At 37.8% G+C, this 17,764-nt stretch overlaps 1 protein-coding gene across 13 annotated transcripts in view; it reads left to right on the forward strand.

The window, feature by feature from the left end:
• Positions 1-249: 249 nt before the first annotated feature.
• CARF (calcium responsive transcription factor) overlaps positions 250-17,764 on the forward strand; it is a 78,602-nt gene continuing 61,087 nt past the window's right edge. For 6 of the 13 annotated variants that reach the window (XR_003514902.1, XR_003514903.1, XR_003514901.1 and 3 more), the window contains exons 1-6: positions 250-371; positions 4,897-5,072; positions 5,569-5,690; positions 12,516-12,627; positions 13,065-13,292; positions 17,588-17,708. Coding sequence is in view for 8 of the 13 variants with exons in the window: in XM_027564698.1 (XP_027420499.1) it covers positions 12,559-12,627; positions 13,065-13,292; positions 17,588-17,708 (418 nt within the window). In the remaining 5 variants the exon portion in view is untranslated. Of the gene's footprint in view, positions 372-622; positions 798-4,896; positions 5,073-5,568; positions 5,691-12,497; positions 12,628-13,064; positions 13,293-17,552; positions 17,709-17,764 lie in introns of those variants that run through there. The other 7 variants (XM_027564709.1, XM_027564727.1, XM_027564735.1 and 4 more) reach the window with 7 other exon arrangements.

The raw sequence follows: 17,764 nt of genomic DNA on the forward strand, positions 1-17,764 counted from the left end.
AATTGTAGTCTTTTTTACCACGCTGCCCTCAGGCTATCTTTTTTGCACTAAACCGTCCCGACTCCAGGCAACGACCTATTATATTTCCTCGGCCTTCAGCTTTAATTTGCTAAAGTCTTTCCGGGTTTAATTTCTAAGCATACTTCCAATCAAAACTCTCAGTCTACCGAGATTTCTCTACTAGCCTCAGGCTTTAGATCCAGGTGAGAGGCGGGGATACGAAAAAAAAAAAAAAAAGAACCAATCAGAAAGGAAACACGCGACGGTGGCTGATCAGGATCTTTTCTAAAGCGGCTGCGCTGCGCGCTCCCGGTGGGCCGCGGCTGCGCACTGTACTGGTCTCCATGGCGCGGCCTCGGAACCAAGACGAGGTTGAGTAGACTCGTTTTGAATTTTCTCCCCTCTGCTCCAGCACTTTGTGGACTTCCCTTCTCGCCCTCTAGGGCGCTCTGCGGCGGCGGGGTTGGGGAAGTCGGAGGTTTGGCAGAGCTGTCTCCGCCGGCGGGCGAGACGCTACCTCCCAACCCGCCCCCCCCCCCCCCCCTTTCTTTCTGCTGCCTCCTCCTCCTGTCACCTCCTGACCCGCCGGGTCCCTGAGCAACCGCCAGCCCCCGCCCCCGGGCGCCGCGGGCCTCAGTGGTGTCTTCCGGGCCCCGCCTCGGGTCGTGTTCGGGGCCCCACCTGAAGAGGCCTATTGCTCCCCTCCCCGCCCCCGCCCGGACGGGGGCCCCGGGCCCTGGACAGGCAGGCTGGAGGAGGTGCAAGTTCGGTGTCGTGAGGAGGGCTGCCGAGCCTGAGTACGCACTGGCATGGAGGAGGAGGACTGGACCCCTGGGCGGGAGCGCCCTCTCTGTGGTCCTTTGCGCGGCCCCGCTTTTCAGGGTTCTTTTTTCTGTTTATGAGATCCTTTATACCTTCCTTAGGCTTCCCTGGTCGCTCAGAGGGTAAACCGTCTGACTGCAATGCGGGAGACCCAGGTTCAATCCCTGGGTTGGGAAGATCCCCTGGAGAAGCAAATGGGAACCCACTCCAGTACGCTTGCCTGGAAAATTCCATGGACTGAGGAGCCTCGTAGGCTACAGTCCATGGGATCGCAAAGAGTCGGACAAGACTGAGCGACTTCACTTTCACTTTCACTTTTAGACCTTCCTTATGGAAAGCGAAAGGCGTCCTCCCACACCTTCTCCCTGCGCTTTTTTTTTTTTTTTTTTTACTTTGTTCTTGACATTACCCAGAGGCCTATATCTTATTTTTAAATGGTCCGGACAACTATTCTAATGGAATGTAGTTGTTTTTCTGAGGGAGGATGGATGGAGAGAGATACTATCCAACTCTCACAGTCGCTTTTTAAGGCGTTCGCCAGAAAAGTTTCAAGAGGGAGGCTTAAAGAGAGCATTTTAGAGTAAGGCACAACAGGATTGCAAGGTTTTGGCAAAGCGGGCTGTGTGCAGATGTAGACAACTGAAGCGTTCCTCTATTACGTTGCTTAAAGATGTACTACAAAAGACATGATATTTAAGTCAACCATAGACTATGAGAAGGAATTTGAGGAATTATAAGCGAAAAATAATCTGCTAATAGAGCGCAGTGATAATGAAACTAGGAGCATTTTCAGTTTACTCACCTTCCTGGAATGCGGACTGTGGAACCTGAAGGCCTGGGTTCTAATCCTGCCTCAGCTTCTTATTTATTAACCTCTCTGTGCCACATCTTGGTCAGCAGTGGGATTAAGTGCCTAATAGTAGATGTCAACTATTCCATGGTTGTTCTTTACGTATTAGTTTAACTAGGAGCTCTGCTGATGTGAACAACTTAAGAAAGACTAGCCTCATGGTTAGAGGAATAAGAGAAAACCTCTGCTAATGGGTCTAGGAAAGGACTGGGCTTGTAGATAGAAGCGGTGGCCATGCAACCACGTGATTCATTGTCATGGTGAGGGTTGTATGCATTATCTAGACCACGTGAAACTTGGAACTCTCAATTGAAGTCTTGCTGTGTAATAACATAGTTTTGAATTTGGTGGAAGTAAAAAGAAATTTGACAGCTTTAAACATCATTTGCCTTTAATCATAAGTGATTCTTTAGTTACAGTAGTAAAATTGTCTGAATTTAAAATCAGAACCTGAAATAAATCTTATAGGTTCTTCAGATAATTTTTGATAGTTGATAATATATTATTTGTTAAAATGCAGCTTTAAATGTGTACTCAGGTTAATTCACTTTTAGCTATCATATTTGAAATTTATCAAAATAAGACAATACTATTGTGATACTCAATACAGGTTCATCCTAATTCGAATGAAAAATTTTTCTATGATCAGTAAGATACAGAACCTAAATATGTGCTTAATAAGATAAAACTTCAACTTGCAAAGTAGAATGTTGAATTCACTAAAATACACTTTTCATTTAACTTGAGACCTTTAGTTAAGGGATACAGTATTATATCCCTTATATGGATATGTAAGGATATGTATATATATATATATTATTTTGTTATTGTAACAATTCTAGTTAAGGTGTTCCAAGATACCTGAACACCTAGTATGAGAGCTTTGGTTTTATTTCATCAGTGGCTTATGTGTCATATTCGGTGTTTCCTTTACATAATACCTAGAGTAATTAGTCTTTTTACTTTTGAATGTTTTTCTTAACTGTATTAGAACATTAACTTCAAGCTTTTGGTTCTAATGATTTCCTACATGATTTGTTTACTAAGGTGCTTATGAAGACTCTTTGTTGTTTGGATAACCACAGTTGGAAAATGTTTCTCTTTATTAAACTTTTTTTTTTTCTGTATGTAATGGCATGGTGTGGTATGATATTTATACAAAGATGGCGTGGGTGTTGGAGTCCTATTGATTTTGGTGATTTTTTTCCTTCTTAGTTTTGAATCTGAGCTGTAATGTTCTGTGATCTTAAGCAAGTTACTTGACACCTTTGGTTTTCTTATCTATAAATAGAGAAATAAGGTCTATCTCAGAATCATTGTGGAGATTAAATGAAATAATTTGTAAATCCCTCAAAGAGCAAAGAGATAAAAAGAGGTATGTACAGGGTAAGAAATAAGTAGAAACCAAGGTTACAGGGAAGTTTCTAGAGAGGGCTGCTGCTGCTGCTGAGTCGCTTCAACCATGTCCAACTCTTTGCGACTCCATAGATGGTAGCCCACCAGGCTCCCCCATCCTGGGCACTCTCCAGGCAAGAACACTGGAGTGGGTTGCCATTTCCTTCTCCAATGTGTGAAGGTGAAGTCGCTCAGTCGTGCCCAACTCTTTGTGACCACAAGGACTGCAGCCCATCAGGCTCCTCTGTCCATGAGATTTTCCAGGCAAGAGTACTGGAGTAAGTCGCCATTTCCTTCTCCAGGAGAGAGGGCAAACCTTAAATAAAAGAAATACTATGAATAGTGACCTTAAGTTTTTTTCACTGAAAAATGAAAAGTTGAAATGGATTGCTTATTGTTTATATATATTTGAGTAAATTTACCATTTTGATGTTGCTCTAACACACTGTAACTTTCAAAGTCCATCTGTTAAAAAATACTCTATAAAATATTTGTGAACTAGGAGTCTTGATGTAATTTTTGACACCACTGATTCATAGCAATTTTGTATACATCATAGAAGGAACATTGTGTTGTTTACCTACCCTAAAAGATGAGGGAAATTGTATTTTCTAAAGTACTTTTGAGCAGTATTTTTTTAATGTAGTTAATAAAGGTCAGACACTGATTTTAAATATAAGATTTTAATACCTTTTAAATCTCGGGACGTTAATCAAGGTACCTAGAATTAAGAGAAACCCTAACTTAAGTCGGAGAAGGCAATGGCACCCCACTCTAGTACTCTTGCCTAGAGAATCCCAGGGACGGGGGAGCCTGCTGGGCTGCTGTCTATGGGGTCACATAGAGTCGGACATGACTGAAGCGATTTAGCAGCAGCAGCTAAACTTAAGTGGCTTCATCTTCCAATTAACCTGTTTTGGGATTTACTCTTAGATTATTGGCTTTTAACAGATAAATTTTACCACACAAAAGCCTCTAGAGAAAACAACAACAAAGCAATCAAATATTAAGACAATTTTTTAGAACTTAACAGTGAGAATTATCTTTAATGTTTTGAGCAAATAAATTTGCTGTTGAACAAAGTCAAAACAGAGGTAGCCCTATTACAGTCCACTGAGATTTGAGTACTACAGTGTGAATGGTGTCTTCCTCTCTACCATGTATTCAATACATGTGTATAAATAATAAAAAGCCCTTTTTTCCTATAAATTTAAAACATTCTAATTTAACAATTCTTCCTATTTGCTTTCGGTATACGATAAAATCCACTTCTTAAAATGTGACGTGAAATATTCTATAAAGCATTTGCCAGCAAAATTTAATGGCCTTAGTGTGGGTTCTGAACGGCAGTTATTTTTAACCTTAGATTATAGATTTAATGCTTTCTTTTTTTCTCTCTGTTCTCTTTATCCCATTCCATACTACTTAGGAAGTAAGCTTATCAATTTAATTCCAAGATTTTATAGGAGGTGCTGTCTAAGGAGGGGGGGCCTTTATTCTCAAGCATCTGTGGCTCAAAATTAGTAAATATGTCCAATCAGTAAATATTTCCTTTGTGGAGAAAAATGCAATTTCCTGTGAACATCTTTGTTTCTGTAGCAGTTACAGAATGTGAGAGTTTGAAACAGGGCCTTAGTCTGAATGCCCAGCACAGAGAGGTAATGGCTGCCTTCCATAAAGGTAGTTCCAGTCTTTGTTTCACTTTGAGTTAATTGTTGGGTTAACTATACCAGACTGGTAATGGCTACAGTAAAATCTGCATAACAAAAGCTAGTAGATTTCTCTATGTGTAGGAAAATAAATATACATTGAATACCTTCTCTTTACAGAAAAAATGCTGCTGTGAAGACATAATTATAACTTTCACATAAATGAAGTCACAACCATCATGATTTAGTGCTCCCCAAAGGAAGAAATTCAGTGGAAAGGAGGGAATACCTCTCTGTATTTCTGGGGATAGTAGAATGCGTAAGACCTGAATTTAAACTTGAGCTACTACCTGAAGGTAATAATTTTATTTTTTGACTAATTGAAAGTAACAGCTCTATAAAAGTTAACTATTATCTATTATATATTAATGAAAAAGTCAAATTACGCTTTATGTATGGGTACTTTGTTTTGTTTATGGTTACCAGTTGGAAGAGAACGTTTTATTCCTAGCAATTTAGTCTTAATATCTTCATTCTTTGAAACTTTACTTGGAGGTGGTTAATTGAAAGTTAGGGATAATAATCTATAGTATGTGCTGACATTGAGGTTAGATGGGAAATTTGGGTATTTTAAATCACTGAAGTTGTCAGGATTGAGGAGTATAATGCAAATTTATGGAAGAATTAGGGAAGGCAGGAGTAATAGTTTTCACTTTATTCAAATTATTTTTTGAAAAGGATGTCTAATTTTAAAAGTATTTTTAATCTCCATTTCAACAATAAATCAGGTCAACAGATATTGATACCCATTTTTTCTTATAATAACCACAAAAACCTTTTTTTATCATGTAGTACTACTCCGTACTAAACGTACTGCATAAAGGAAAATTTTGAGTTTTGAATTTCCAGAAGACAGTAGGAAAGAAGTTACCTTTCTTCCATTTGCAAAATTCCAGTCTAGTCAAAGTTCTGAAGTAAGTAGTTTACATGTGGCAAGCGTCCTGTGTTGTTATCCCATCCCTTCACTAGTGTGGGCTTCCCCTGTGGCTCAGCGGGTAAAGAATCCGCCTGCAATGCTGGAGACCTGGATTCAATCCCTGGGTTGGGAAGATCCCCTGGAGAAGGGAAAGACTACCCACTCCAGTATTCTGACTTGGAGAATTCAGAGAATACAGTCCATGGGGTCACAAAGAGTGGGACACAACTGAGCGACCTTCACTTTCACTTTCACTAGTGCACTTCTCCCAGAGAAGGCGATGGCACCGACTCCAGTACTCTTGCCTGGAAAATCCCATGGACGGAGGAGCCTGGTGGGCTGCAGTCCATGGGGTCGCGGACACGACTGAGCGACTTCACTTTCACTTTCACTAGTGTACTTCTCCAGGGCATTCATCCTGCCCTCCCTCTTCACTGCAGCATCTCACTCAGGCCTGCAAAATCCCTTTTAAAGTGCTCCGAGCCTCAAATGTGCTTGCTTTCTAACCTCCAAGTTCCAATTTTTCAGGGTAGTTGTTTTTAACATATGTTAAAGGAAAAAAGTTATTATATAAATATATATACAAATTTGTCAATGACTGATAATCTCTCCAGAGTTTTTCTTTTTAAGAAAAAAATCCTTGTTAACTCCAATGAAAATTTCATTGATCAATTTTCAAATAGGGTAAGGGAAAGTAAATGAAGAAAAATGTAAGTAAACCAGTAAGGGGTGATTTGCAGTGGAATCAGGGCACATATTAGGAAACTGAGAGTAAGTTTTCAGAATTTTTCCCCTAAGCTGTTTTCACTTTTTACCTCTCTGTCCTAAGGTCTGCTTTTGGACCTGTTTACAGAATATTTTCTCAGTGACTGCAATTCCTGCATAGTTAGAATTCTAGCTTTTTCATGAGGTCAGAGATGTTTAGATTTCTTGTAGGAGGGCTTTTGTGTGTTAGGGACTGCCTATAATTAAATTTCAACCAGGAATAGTTGAGAACAGAAATGAAAGAAGAATTTCTTTAGCACGTTTAGTTTGCTAACCTATCAAAAACAAAACAAAACTTTAAAGCCATGACTGATGAAGAAAGGGATTCCTTGGTGGCTCAGCAGTAAAGAATTGCCTTTAATGCAGAAGACACAGGAGGTGCAGTTTCCATCTCTGAGTTGGGAAGATCCCCTGGAGAAGGAAATGGCAACCCACTCCAATATTTTTGCTTGGAAAATCCCATGGACAGAGGAGTCTGGTAGGTTACAGTCCATGGGTCACAAAGAGTCAGACATAACTTGATGACTAACAACAACAAATAAGTCTTAATGCCTTACATGTAAAACTGGACCAAGTAACTGAATCACAGGGTTGTTGAAAGGATTAAATAGAATGACATGCATAAAACACTGAGCCTAGTGCTTTACTGTGGTAAGTGCTCAGTAAATGATAACTGTATAACTTTGCGGTGAGCCTCAGTTTACTTTTTTGTAAATTGTTGATACTAGGTCCTACATCACAGAATAAGAATAATAATAATTCTAGCTAGTAATTATTAAGTGAGCTTCTGTGGTGATTCAGATGGTAAAGAATCTGACTGCAACCCAGGGTTTGATCCCTGGGTCGAAAAGATTCCCCTGGAGATCAGATCAGATCAGTCGCTCAGTCATGTCCAACTCTTTGCGACCCCATGAATCACAGCACGCCAAGCCTCCCTGTCCATCACCAACTCCCGGAGTTCACTGAGACTCAAGTCCATCGAGTCAGTGATGCCATCCAGCCATCTCATCCTCTGTCGTCCCCTTCTCCTCTTGCCCCCAATCCCTCCCAGCATCAGAGTTTTTTCCAATGAGTCAACTCTTCACATGAGGTGGCCAAAGTACTGGGGTTTCAACTTTAGCATCATTCCTTCCAAAGAAATCCCAGGGCTGATCTCCTTCAGAATGGACTGGTTGGATCTCCTTGCAGTCCAAAGGACTCTCAAGAGTCTTCTCCAACACCACAGTTCAAAAGCATCAATTCTTCGGCTCTCAGCCTTCTTCTCTCACATCCATACATGACCACAGGAAAAACCATAGCCTTGACTAGACTGGACCTTTGTTGGCAAAGTAATGTCTCTGCTTTTGAATATGCTATCTAGGTTGGTCATAACTTTCCTTCCAAGGAGTAAGCGTCTTTTAGTTTCATGGCTGCAGTCACCATCTGTAGTGATTTTGGAGCCCAGAAAAATAAAGTCTGACACTGTTTCCACTGTTTCCCCATCTATTTCCCATGAAGTGGTGGGACCGGATGCCATGATCTTCGTTTTCTGAATGTTGAGCTTTAAGCCAACTTTTTCACTCTCCACTTTCACCTTCATCAAGAGGCTTTTGAGTTCCTCTTCACTTTCTGCCATAAGGGTGGTGTCATCTGCATATCTGAGGTTATTGATATTTCTCCCGGCAGTCTTGATTCCAGCTTGTGTTTCTTCCAGTCCAGGGTTTCTCATGATGTACTCTGCATATAAGTTAAATAAACAGGGTGACAATATACAGCCTTGACGTACTCCTTTTCCTATTTGGAACCAGTCTGTTGTTCCATGTCCAGTTCTAACTGTTGCTTCCTGACCTGCATACAAATTTCTCAAGAGGCAGGTCAGGTGGTCTGGTATTCCCATCTCTTTCAGACTTTTCCACAGTTTATTGTGATCCACACAGTCAAAGGCTTTGGCATAGTCAATAAAGCAGAAATAGATGTTTTTCTGGAACTCTCTTGCTTTTTCCATGATCCAGTGGATGTTGGCTATTTGATCTCTTGTTCCTCTGCCTTTTCTAAAACCAGCTTGAACATCAGGAAGTTCATGGTTCGCATATTGCTGAAGCCTGGCTTGGAGAATTTTGAGCATTACTTTACTAGTGTGTGAGATGAGTTCAATTGTGCGGTAGTTTGAGCATTCTTTGGCATTGCCTTTCTTTGGGATTGGAATGAAAACTGACCTTTTCCAGACCTGTGGCCACTGCTGAGTTTTCCAAATTTGTTGGCATATTGAGTTCAGCACTTTCACAGCATCATCTTTCAGGATTTGGAATAGCTGAACTGGAATTCTGTCACCTCCACTAGCTTTGTTGGTAGTGATGCTTTCTAAGGCCCGCTTGACTTCACATTCCAGGATGTCTGGCTCTAGGTGAGTGATCACACCATCATGATTATCTGGGTCGTGAAGATCTTTTTTGTACAGTTCTTCTGTGTATTCTTGCCATCTCTTCTTAATATCTTCTGCTTCTGTTAGGTCCATACCATTTCTGTCCTTTATCGAGCCCATCTTTGCATGAAATGTTCCTTTGGTATCTCTGATTTTCTTGAAGAGATCCCTAGTCTTTCCCATTCTGTTGTTTTCCTCTATTTCTTTGCATTGATTGCTGAAGAAGGCTTTCTTATCTCTTCTTGCTAGTCTTTGGAACTCTGCATTCAGATGCTTATATCTTTCCTTTTCTCCTTTGCTTTTCGCTTCTCTTCTTTTCACAGCTATTTGTAAGGCCTCCCCAGACAGCCATTTTGCTTTTTTGCATTTCTTTTCCATGGGGATGGTCTTGATCCCTGTCTCCTGTACAATGTCACAAACCTCATTCCATAGTTCATCAGGCACTCTAAAGAAATGGCTACTCAATCCAGTATTCTTGCCTAGAGATTTCCATGGACAGAGGAGCCTGGCAGGCTACAGTCAATGGGGGTTGAAAAAAATATGATAAGCATTCAGTAAGCATTAAATTATTTTATAGCTATGATAATTAAATTAATAATCTTTATTCTGTGTTAATAGTGCTGGTATTTAAAAATTAGAATAGTCTCAAAAATATTTCTTTTTTTTTCTTTTCATCAAAGGTTTTTATCTCAGCTGCCTAAGGACTTTGGCTTTCTGCTTTCTGGTTCTGAACACAGCCCAGATTTTCTGACCACTGGGAAAGGGCAATCCAGATTCGTTTATTTCTAATTCCTTGCAACCCCATGGACTGTAGCCCACCAGGCTCCTCTGTCCGTGGGATTTCCCAGGCAAGAATCAAAAATATTTCTTAATGTCACCATGTCTAGACAGTGAATATCTCAATGTATTTAATTTACTTAAAAATTGTATTCTTGACAGCAGTTATTTCAATTTTAAGTCCCTCAGTAGGACTTGAATTAATTGGATCTAAACTCTGTGAACATTTTTTGTTTGAATAGTTATTTTTATACTCAGTGCACATTAGAAGTCAGTTCATAAATGACAGTTAAATTAATTTTAGAAGTCATCAAGATAATCAACTATTAGGAACATAAAATCTTAGAACTGAGTGGGATCTTTAATGAACTAGTAATTGGAGTTCAGAAAAATTGACATATTGGTTTTTTTAATCAAATCTAGACTGACCCTTTGTTTTTTACTACATGCAAGATGTTGGATTTAAAACAGTAATATTGAAATAGAACTTGTTAGTCATCTGAAAATGTAACACTTTTTTAATTTTTTAAAGATAGTATAGAAAAGTACATTGAGAAGCTTTATACTAAGCCCAGGTAAATTTTGATTACATCAATGAGATGACTGATATTTAACAGATTTTTGTCTTCAGGAATCAAATTATTTATAGATAGGCAGATTTTTAATCTTAGTTTGTATAATTATAGGTAGTAGGAATAATTTATTAGGTACTGACAATGTTCTGGGAATTGCACCAAGCCCTTTGCATACATTATTTTGTTTAATCTTTTTAACAGCCTTGTGAGGGAGATGCAGTATAAATGCCAGTTTACAGTAGAGAAAAACTAAATCTCAGAGTAGTTAACTAATTTAAGTATAAAGCTGAAATTCAGACCCAGACCATTTGACTACAGAACACTGTCTTCAACGATTTTATACAGTTTTACTGACAAAACTTTCTCAATTTTTATTTTATAAGTTAATGAAGAAGTAATACATTTTCTTGTTCACCCTAACTGCAACCTTGTCCAGAGTGCAGTAACTTAACCAAAAATTTCAAGATAATTTTTAAATTCATGTACTATGGTTTGTTACTGGCTTTAGTTTACAGGCACTCTGATTGCTTTTTAAATATAAGACTTTTTTTTTAGAAAGGTTTGTTTTTATTTTTTTGGCTGCACCACATGGCATACGGGATCTTAGTTCCCCAACCAGGGATCGAACCCCAGGCCTAGCAGTGAAAGCACTGAGTCCTAACCACTGGACTGCCAGGGAATTTTCTTCCTTTTTTTTTTTTTTAAACCCCCTTCATCCATATCTCCCACTGCCAACCCCCTTGCCTGTGGCAGCCACTAGTCTGTTCTCTGTATCTGTGAGCTTGCATTTGTTTAAGATTCCACATGTGAGAGAGGTCATACAGCATTTGTCTTGCTCTAGCTATAGTTTTACCGCACTCCAGTACTCTTGCCTGGCAAATCCCACGGACGGAGGAGCCTGGTAGGCTGCAATCCATGGGATCGCTAAGAGTCGGACACAACTGAGCGACTTCACTTTCACTTTTCACTTTCATGCATTGGAGAAGGAAATGGCGACCCACTTCAGTGTTCTTGCCTGGAGAATCCCAGGGACGGGGGAGCCTGGTGGGCTGCTGTCTGTGGGGTCGCACAGAGTCAGCCACGACTGAAGCGACTTAGCAGCAGCAGCTATAGTTTTGTGGCTTCTTTAGTGAAGTGTCCTTCAAATATTTTGCCTACTGTTGATTGGGTTGTTGTCTTATAACTGAGCCAAAGCAGTTCTTTACAGAGTTCGAATACAGAAAAAGTTTTTTCCAGGTGTATGTTCTGCAAATATATTCCTGATCTGTAATGAGCAAATTTCATCACTTTCTAAATCTCAGAGTAGTTAACTAATTTAGGTATAAAGCTGAAATTCAGACCCAGACCATTTGACTACAGAACACTGTCTTTAAAAAGTCCAATTTGTAGACTTTTATCTTTTATATTTCATGCTTTTTGTGTCCTGTTTAAGATGTCTCTGCTAAACCCAAAGTCAAAAAGATTTTCTCTACTGCTTTTGTCTAGAAGTTTTATAGTTTTATAGTATATGATACATTTCAGGTTAATCTTTGATATGAAGTAAGGGTCAAAGTTTATTGTTTTACATACAGTGATTTAGCAATATCCCCAGGGAGTAAGGAGATGTTGGAGGTGTATGTAGGGGCAAAATCACCACCTGTTGAAAACCACTGTACTAGACCTAATCTTTTTGGAATACATATTTCTTCCTTTTCAAAGCTTGTCATTCCAGTGTTAAGTGGTATGGTTGTCTGTTATGGTAAGAGTTGTATGTATATAATCTCCATCTGCACCAAAATATCTTTTAAAATTCTGTAATGCTATCATATGGCACATCTCATAAAATTAAACATTTTCATTTAGAGTAAATCTTGGTAAAATGAGAATTTTAGAAGTGTCTGAAAGCATGTAACAACAGTGTCTGTCACGTAGCAACAATCTTAATAAACCAGTGTTTTAGTTGCTCAGTCGTGCCCGACTCTTTGCAACCCCATGGACTACAGCCCACCAGGCTCCTCCGTCCATGAGATTTCCCAGGCAAGAATACTGGAGTGGGCTGCCATTTCCTTCTCCAGAATAAACCAGTACATATGTATAATTAAGGATAGGGTGAGTAAAGTACATAACATTAATCTTTGCTCTGCCTTGAATTTACTCTGGTGCCTTTGCAAATCATTTAACAAATTTATTTTCTTAATCTTATAGGGTATAAATTACTTAACCTGAGTTGTGTGGGGTAATACAGAGAGATGAGGAATTTATTTAAGACAAACATTCTATAAAAATATTATGTATTTTATTTGATCAGGCATTTAAACTCTTTCAGCTGTTAAACAACAGAATAAAATGGAATTGAATATGATATCAGCATGGAACAGTCTGTTGATTCATTAAAAGTCAACCATAATGATTCTGAAGAGTCAAAAACAGATTCTCAGGTATTTGAAGTAGGGATTCAACTGGGAACTTTTTTTCATTCAAAGGGAAAACAAATAGTATTATATTTAATATATTCAAGAATTTTAACATTTAATTTTCCATAATCCTATCATTTGTTTAATTTTATATTATAGAACTTAAGAAAGTGATATATTCATGAAGATTTATGTATAAAGGAAAATCTGCATGTTGAATTATGTTTCATCATTTCACGTTGTATTCCAGTGAACAATTTGCAGTAAAATAATAATAAAATTCAACAGTTTCACTTAACAACTTCTGTCTAGATCAGTCTGAATTGATAACCCTTACAAAAAGTAAAGTGAATAATGAACTGAAAAATGAATGTTTCCATTTTTTTATCATAAACATTCTCTGTTTTAAAAAATTGTGACATATTTTACAAACACTCAAGTGACTTTTTTGTTTGCAAAAGCATCTAACCTATATGGACTCCAGTGAGCCTTCTTTTGGACAAGATGGTTCGCCTAGAGTTTTACCCGTTACTACTCCTGAAGAGGACGGTTCACTCACATCTCAGAATATACCAGGGCCCCTGACTCAGGCACAGACCCTCTCTGCAGAGCAATTCCATCTAGTGGACCAAAATGGGCAACCTGTTCAATATGAGCTTCAGTCATTGGGGGATTCTAACGCACAAATGGTGAGTAGGTTTTTAAAATAACCAATTTTCTGCTGTTTGGCAAAATGTATTAGTCTAACTTGATGATCTTAATTTCTTGACACTATTGATTTACATTCCTTTGAAAACACTGTCTCTATGATACTCATTTTTAAGTTATGTAAGGATTTTAAAAGATCTCCTAGGAATTCTCTGCTGGTCCAGTGGCTAACATTCCATGCTTTCTTTGCTATGGGCTCAGGTTTGATCCCTGGTTGGGGAACTAATGCATGCTGTGTCGTGCAATCAGAAATAAAACGTAATAGATTATTTCCTTTCAGAACCACAAATAGTACTTCAAACCAATAGACACAGCTACCACCTTGTCTAGGCAAACTTGTGCTTTGAGAGCAGTTGGAAATGTAACGTAATTGGTCACTAGTGCTAACGTGCCAGAGCTTACATATAACTTACATTTATTTTTTGTTTATGCCTTTAGCTGAACTCAAGGTTATTTGCTCTATCAGTATCTCATTTACTGATTTGCATGCCACATGCTGGTGTGCTTTCTTGAAGAAAAAGAAAGCGATGAAAGTACCAATGAAATGATGGAATTTAGACATACCCTTATTGATTTTGTAGGTCAATATGTAGATGTCATGTGAATAACAATTTATAAAATTGAAAATGGTGCTTTAAATTGTTAGCCAGAAGTATTTATGACCAAGTCATAAGTTGAGTAATAGAGGTGAAAGATGGTTTTGATTGAAATAAAATTGAGAAAAACTTCTAAATTGCTCTCTGATTAATAATATACTTATATTAGCAATAATATGAACAATAATATATCTGTTTTGGTTGTTTTTTCAAATTTTCCTACAGTGAATTTTAATTCAATAATAAAAATTACTTTTAAAATCTTAACTTCAAATATCAGCTATGTTTAAGTAGGCAACCATTTGGGTGAGAGGTTAAAGCGTCTGCCTGCAATGTGGGAGACCTGGGTTCAATCCCTGGGTTGGGAAGATCCCCTGGAGAAGGAAGTGGCAACCCACTGCAGTATTCTTGCCTGGAGAATCCCATGGACAGAGGAGCCTGGTGGGCTACAGTCCATGGGGTCGCAAAGAGTCGGACACGACTGAGCTGCTTCACTTTCACTTTCAGGCAACCATTTATAATAACCCAAAATTAGTCTTTGTTTTTGTTTCTAGTCTAGAGCATTCTAGAGTTAATCTATGTCCTTTGGCTCCCTTTTAATCCAGTTAAATTTTGGGGTTGAGAGTTATTGACTGAGAGGGGGCTAATTGTAGACAACTTTTTTGTGTTATGTTCAAGCTCAACATTTTCTGGGCTTCAGGACTGAAATGCAAAGTAAGGAAAAAAAAAGAAATGCAAAGTAAGGGTAAGCTTCTGTAACCATACTGTATCACCAGCAGAGATTAATAAACAACAAATAATTTAGATGTGAACAGATCCATTTTAATATTTCATGTTCAGAATGAAATGCTTCTGTAATTTCCCTTGATATTTGAAATTTATTCTAGTTTCTATCAGAACGTTTAGAAAGTCTGTATTTTCTAATGGAAGGATACAAGAGTCTGAATGTATGAAGGGTGCTCATTTTACACATGGTAACTTTCCTAAAAAGCATGTTAAAATTATTTATTTATCTGGGTCTGAAAAAAGTTGGAGGTTTCATTCTCTCTGTAATTGTATTAAATTTCCTATCTGCAGTAATTATAAAGGTGATTTTTACACTGTTTGGGGTAGGAGGTGATATAGAGAGTTATTTGAAGTTGTGAAATAAGGAAACACGTCAGGAACTTGGAAATTAAATGTAAGCAACAAATGGAATGTAACTAGTTACTTTCTCCAAAGAACCAAAGATCAGAAGCTGGTGATATTCTGGGAAACTTGGTGGAGATTTTTAATTTTTATTGTTTATTTTAATAGACTTTTAATTTTAAGATCAGTTTTAGGTTCACTGTAAAATTGAGCAGAAAATACAGATTTCCCTCCCATATGCCCCCTACCTTCATATATGCATAGATAGCTTTCCCCATTGTCAGTACCTCCCAACAAGTAGAGCTTTTTGTAAGAAATGACTTTTTTTTAAGCTATCAGTGAACTAGCAAAGTTTCTGTAGTGGGTGAATCTCCTATGGATGGAAGGAGGTTTTAGAATGAATCAGGGATGATGTTTTTTATTTACTAGAAATATTGTACACAAAGAGCCCAGTAAATATAAAACTACTCATTAGCCAAGATTTTCTGATAATTTTTGTGGAGTGAAGTTGCTCAGTCGTGTCCGACTCTTTGCAACCCCATGGACTGTAGCCTATCAGGGTCCTCTGTCCATGGGATTCTCCAGGCAAGAATACTGGAGTGGGTTGCCATTTCCTTCTCCAGGGGATCTTCCCAACCCAGGGATCGAACCCGGGTCTCCCACATTGCAGGCGGGCGCTTTATCATCTGAGCCACCAGGGAAGCCTATTTGTGGTGGGCCTCAAATAGAATGTATTGCAGCAGATGACTCTTCAAAACTATGTTTGTTTTCATAGCAAAGATTAAAGATGATTACTTTTTTGGTAATAGAAGCAGTAATGTTATCATCACCATTGACAAATTATAGGAATTGAAAATAGTTTTTAAGGTACCAGGTGGAATAAGGTAAGAAAACAGAAAATAGAGGAGATTCTTTTTCACTGTTGAGAAACAGTTTCAAAATTAAGAGGATATTTCATAAATTATTCTTAATTATGAAATTTCCATATGGTTGAATAAATTATAACTTTATTATATATATATATATTTGGATTTAAAAATAACCACAACACTTTTATAAGAATGAATGAAATATTTTTCACGTATATTTAATCTCATTTATATGGAAAGAATTTAAAACTATTATTATTATTGCCTTTTAAAGTCCAGCAGGGTTTTTGTATTGTTTTCTTTTTGTCTTTTTTTTAGGTTAAGTAGCATCATCAGGTATTGGGATGCAACATAGTACACTTGCGATTATGGGTAGAAGACTAAGGCAGTACAGAGTAGTGGTTAAAAGGAGTAGGGCTGCTTGGGTTTGAATTTCAGCTCAGAACTGTATATATAGCTCTCTGTTACCTTGCATGGGTTTTGTAGCCTCTGTGTAACTATTTCCTCATGTACAAAATGTATATAGTTCATGAAGATTAAGGAAAGTCCTGCCACTAGAATGAATTCAACAAATGAAAAGCAGTTGTCATCATCAGGGTTTACAGGTTTTTTTTCATGCTGAGGTGATAAGAGGTATGGCAAGATATGTTTAGCTCAACAAACATGATAAACATTGGGGGAAGGAGAGAATTCCTAATCTGAATTTCTGGGAAATGTTTATGATTATACTTAAGGCATTCTATTTTGTTGGGGTTTAGGTTTGTTGCCGCCCCCCAAATGTAAAGGTTTTCAAATGACCCTCGAGTAAGAATACTGTCTCTATCAGGCCATTAGTAATGTTTCCATGTTTTACATACCAAAAGTGAGACTTGACAAAGTAGGTTGGAATGCTTAAGGAGAATTTCCTGCCTTAGGGAAAACTGAAGACAGGGGTTTTTGGGTAAAGCAGTAAAACTGTTAGTAGTTTTTTAGGTAATAAAGTTTATAAGGTGTCTAGAAAGTCTGGAAATAAAGGATAAACTTATTTTTAAATAATATTTTAGTTATATTTTAAATCATAGGCTCAAAATGTTTTTCTTCAGCTTACATGCTTTCTCAGTTTACATTCCTCTAAATTTGAGGCAATGAATTCATTTGCTAAACTGAGAAAAAAACAAAGGAAATAATAAATATACAATTTCTGTATGTTTTCAGACTTTGGGGGCAGTCTATTATTCTTTATGGATCAAGACAGCATATAAAAAATGCGGAGATATAAAAATCCTGTTTAACTAAACGTTTTACAAGTTACTGTTTTTAAATGAAAATTAAACTATGAGACTAGTGATTATCACACAAATAGGTCAAACGTGTGGATAATACAGTAAGTAGAAAAAAGTAAATTATCTTTAATCCAGTCAGAGACGTGTTCAGGTTACTAAGTAATTAGACTTCATACCCATGCAATGATTAAGATCATAGAACATAGGGTCAGACTACCTGTTTTGAATCCTAGTTTTACCGTTTATCGACTGAGAGACTTTGGGGGGAAATAAAATGTTATGTACCTTGTGTTTTCATCTATTAAGTGAGGGAAATGATAGTATCCATTGTTGAGGTAGGCATGTCTAACAGTTTTCTAAGTAGTGATTCTGTTGAATCATTATAGACTTATGCACTTGATTTTTTTAAAATGCTTCCAAGATGATTGTTGCCAGCCCATCAGAAAATGGACAGGTGCTGCGTGTAATTCCATCTCCCCAGACAGGAATGACACAAGTGATTATACCTCAGGGACCACTTGTGGATGAGAATAGTCCTCAAGGTGAGTAATTATGGGATATAAGGGATTTAAGAATGTTTTAAAGAACAAATGTATAT

The sequence above is a fragment of the Bos indicus x Bos taurus genome, chromosome 2 (assembly GCF_003369695.1).
Source record: "Bos indicus x Bos taurus breed Angus x Brahman F1 hybrid chromosome 2, Bos_hybrid_MaternalHap_v2.0, whole genome shotgun sequence".
In the NCBI taxonomy this organism is placed as follows: Eukaryota; Metazoa; Chordata; class Mammalia; order Artiodactyla; family Bovidae; genus Bos; species Bos indicus x Bos taurus.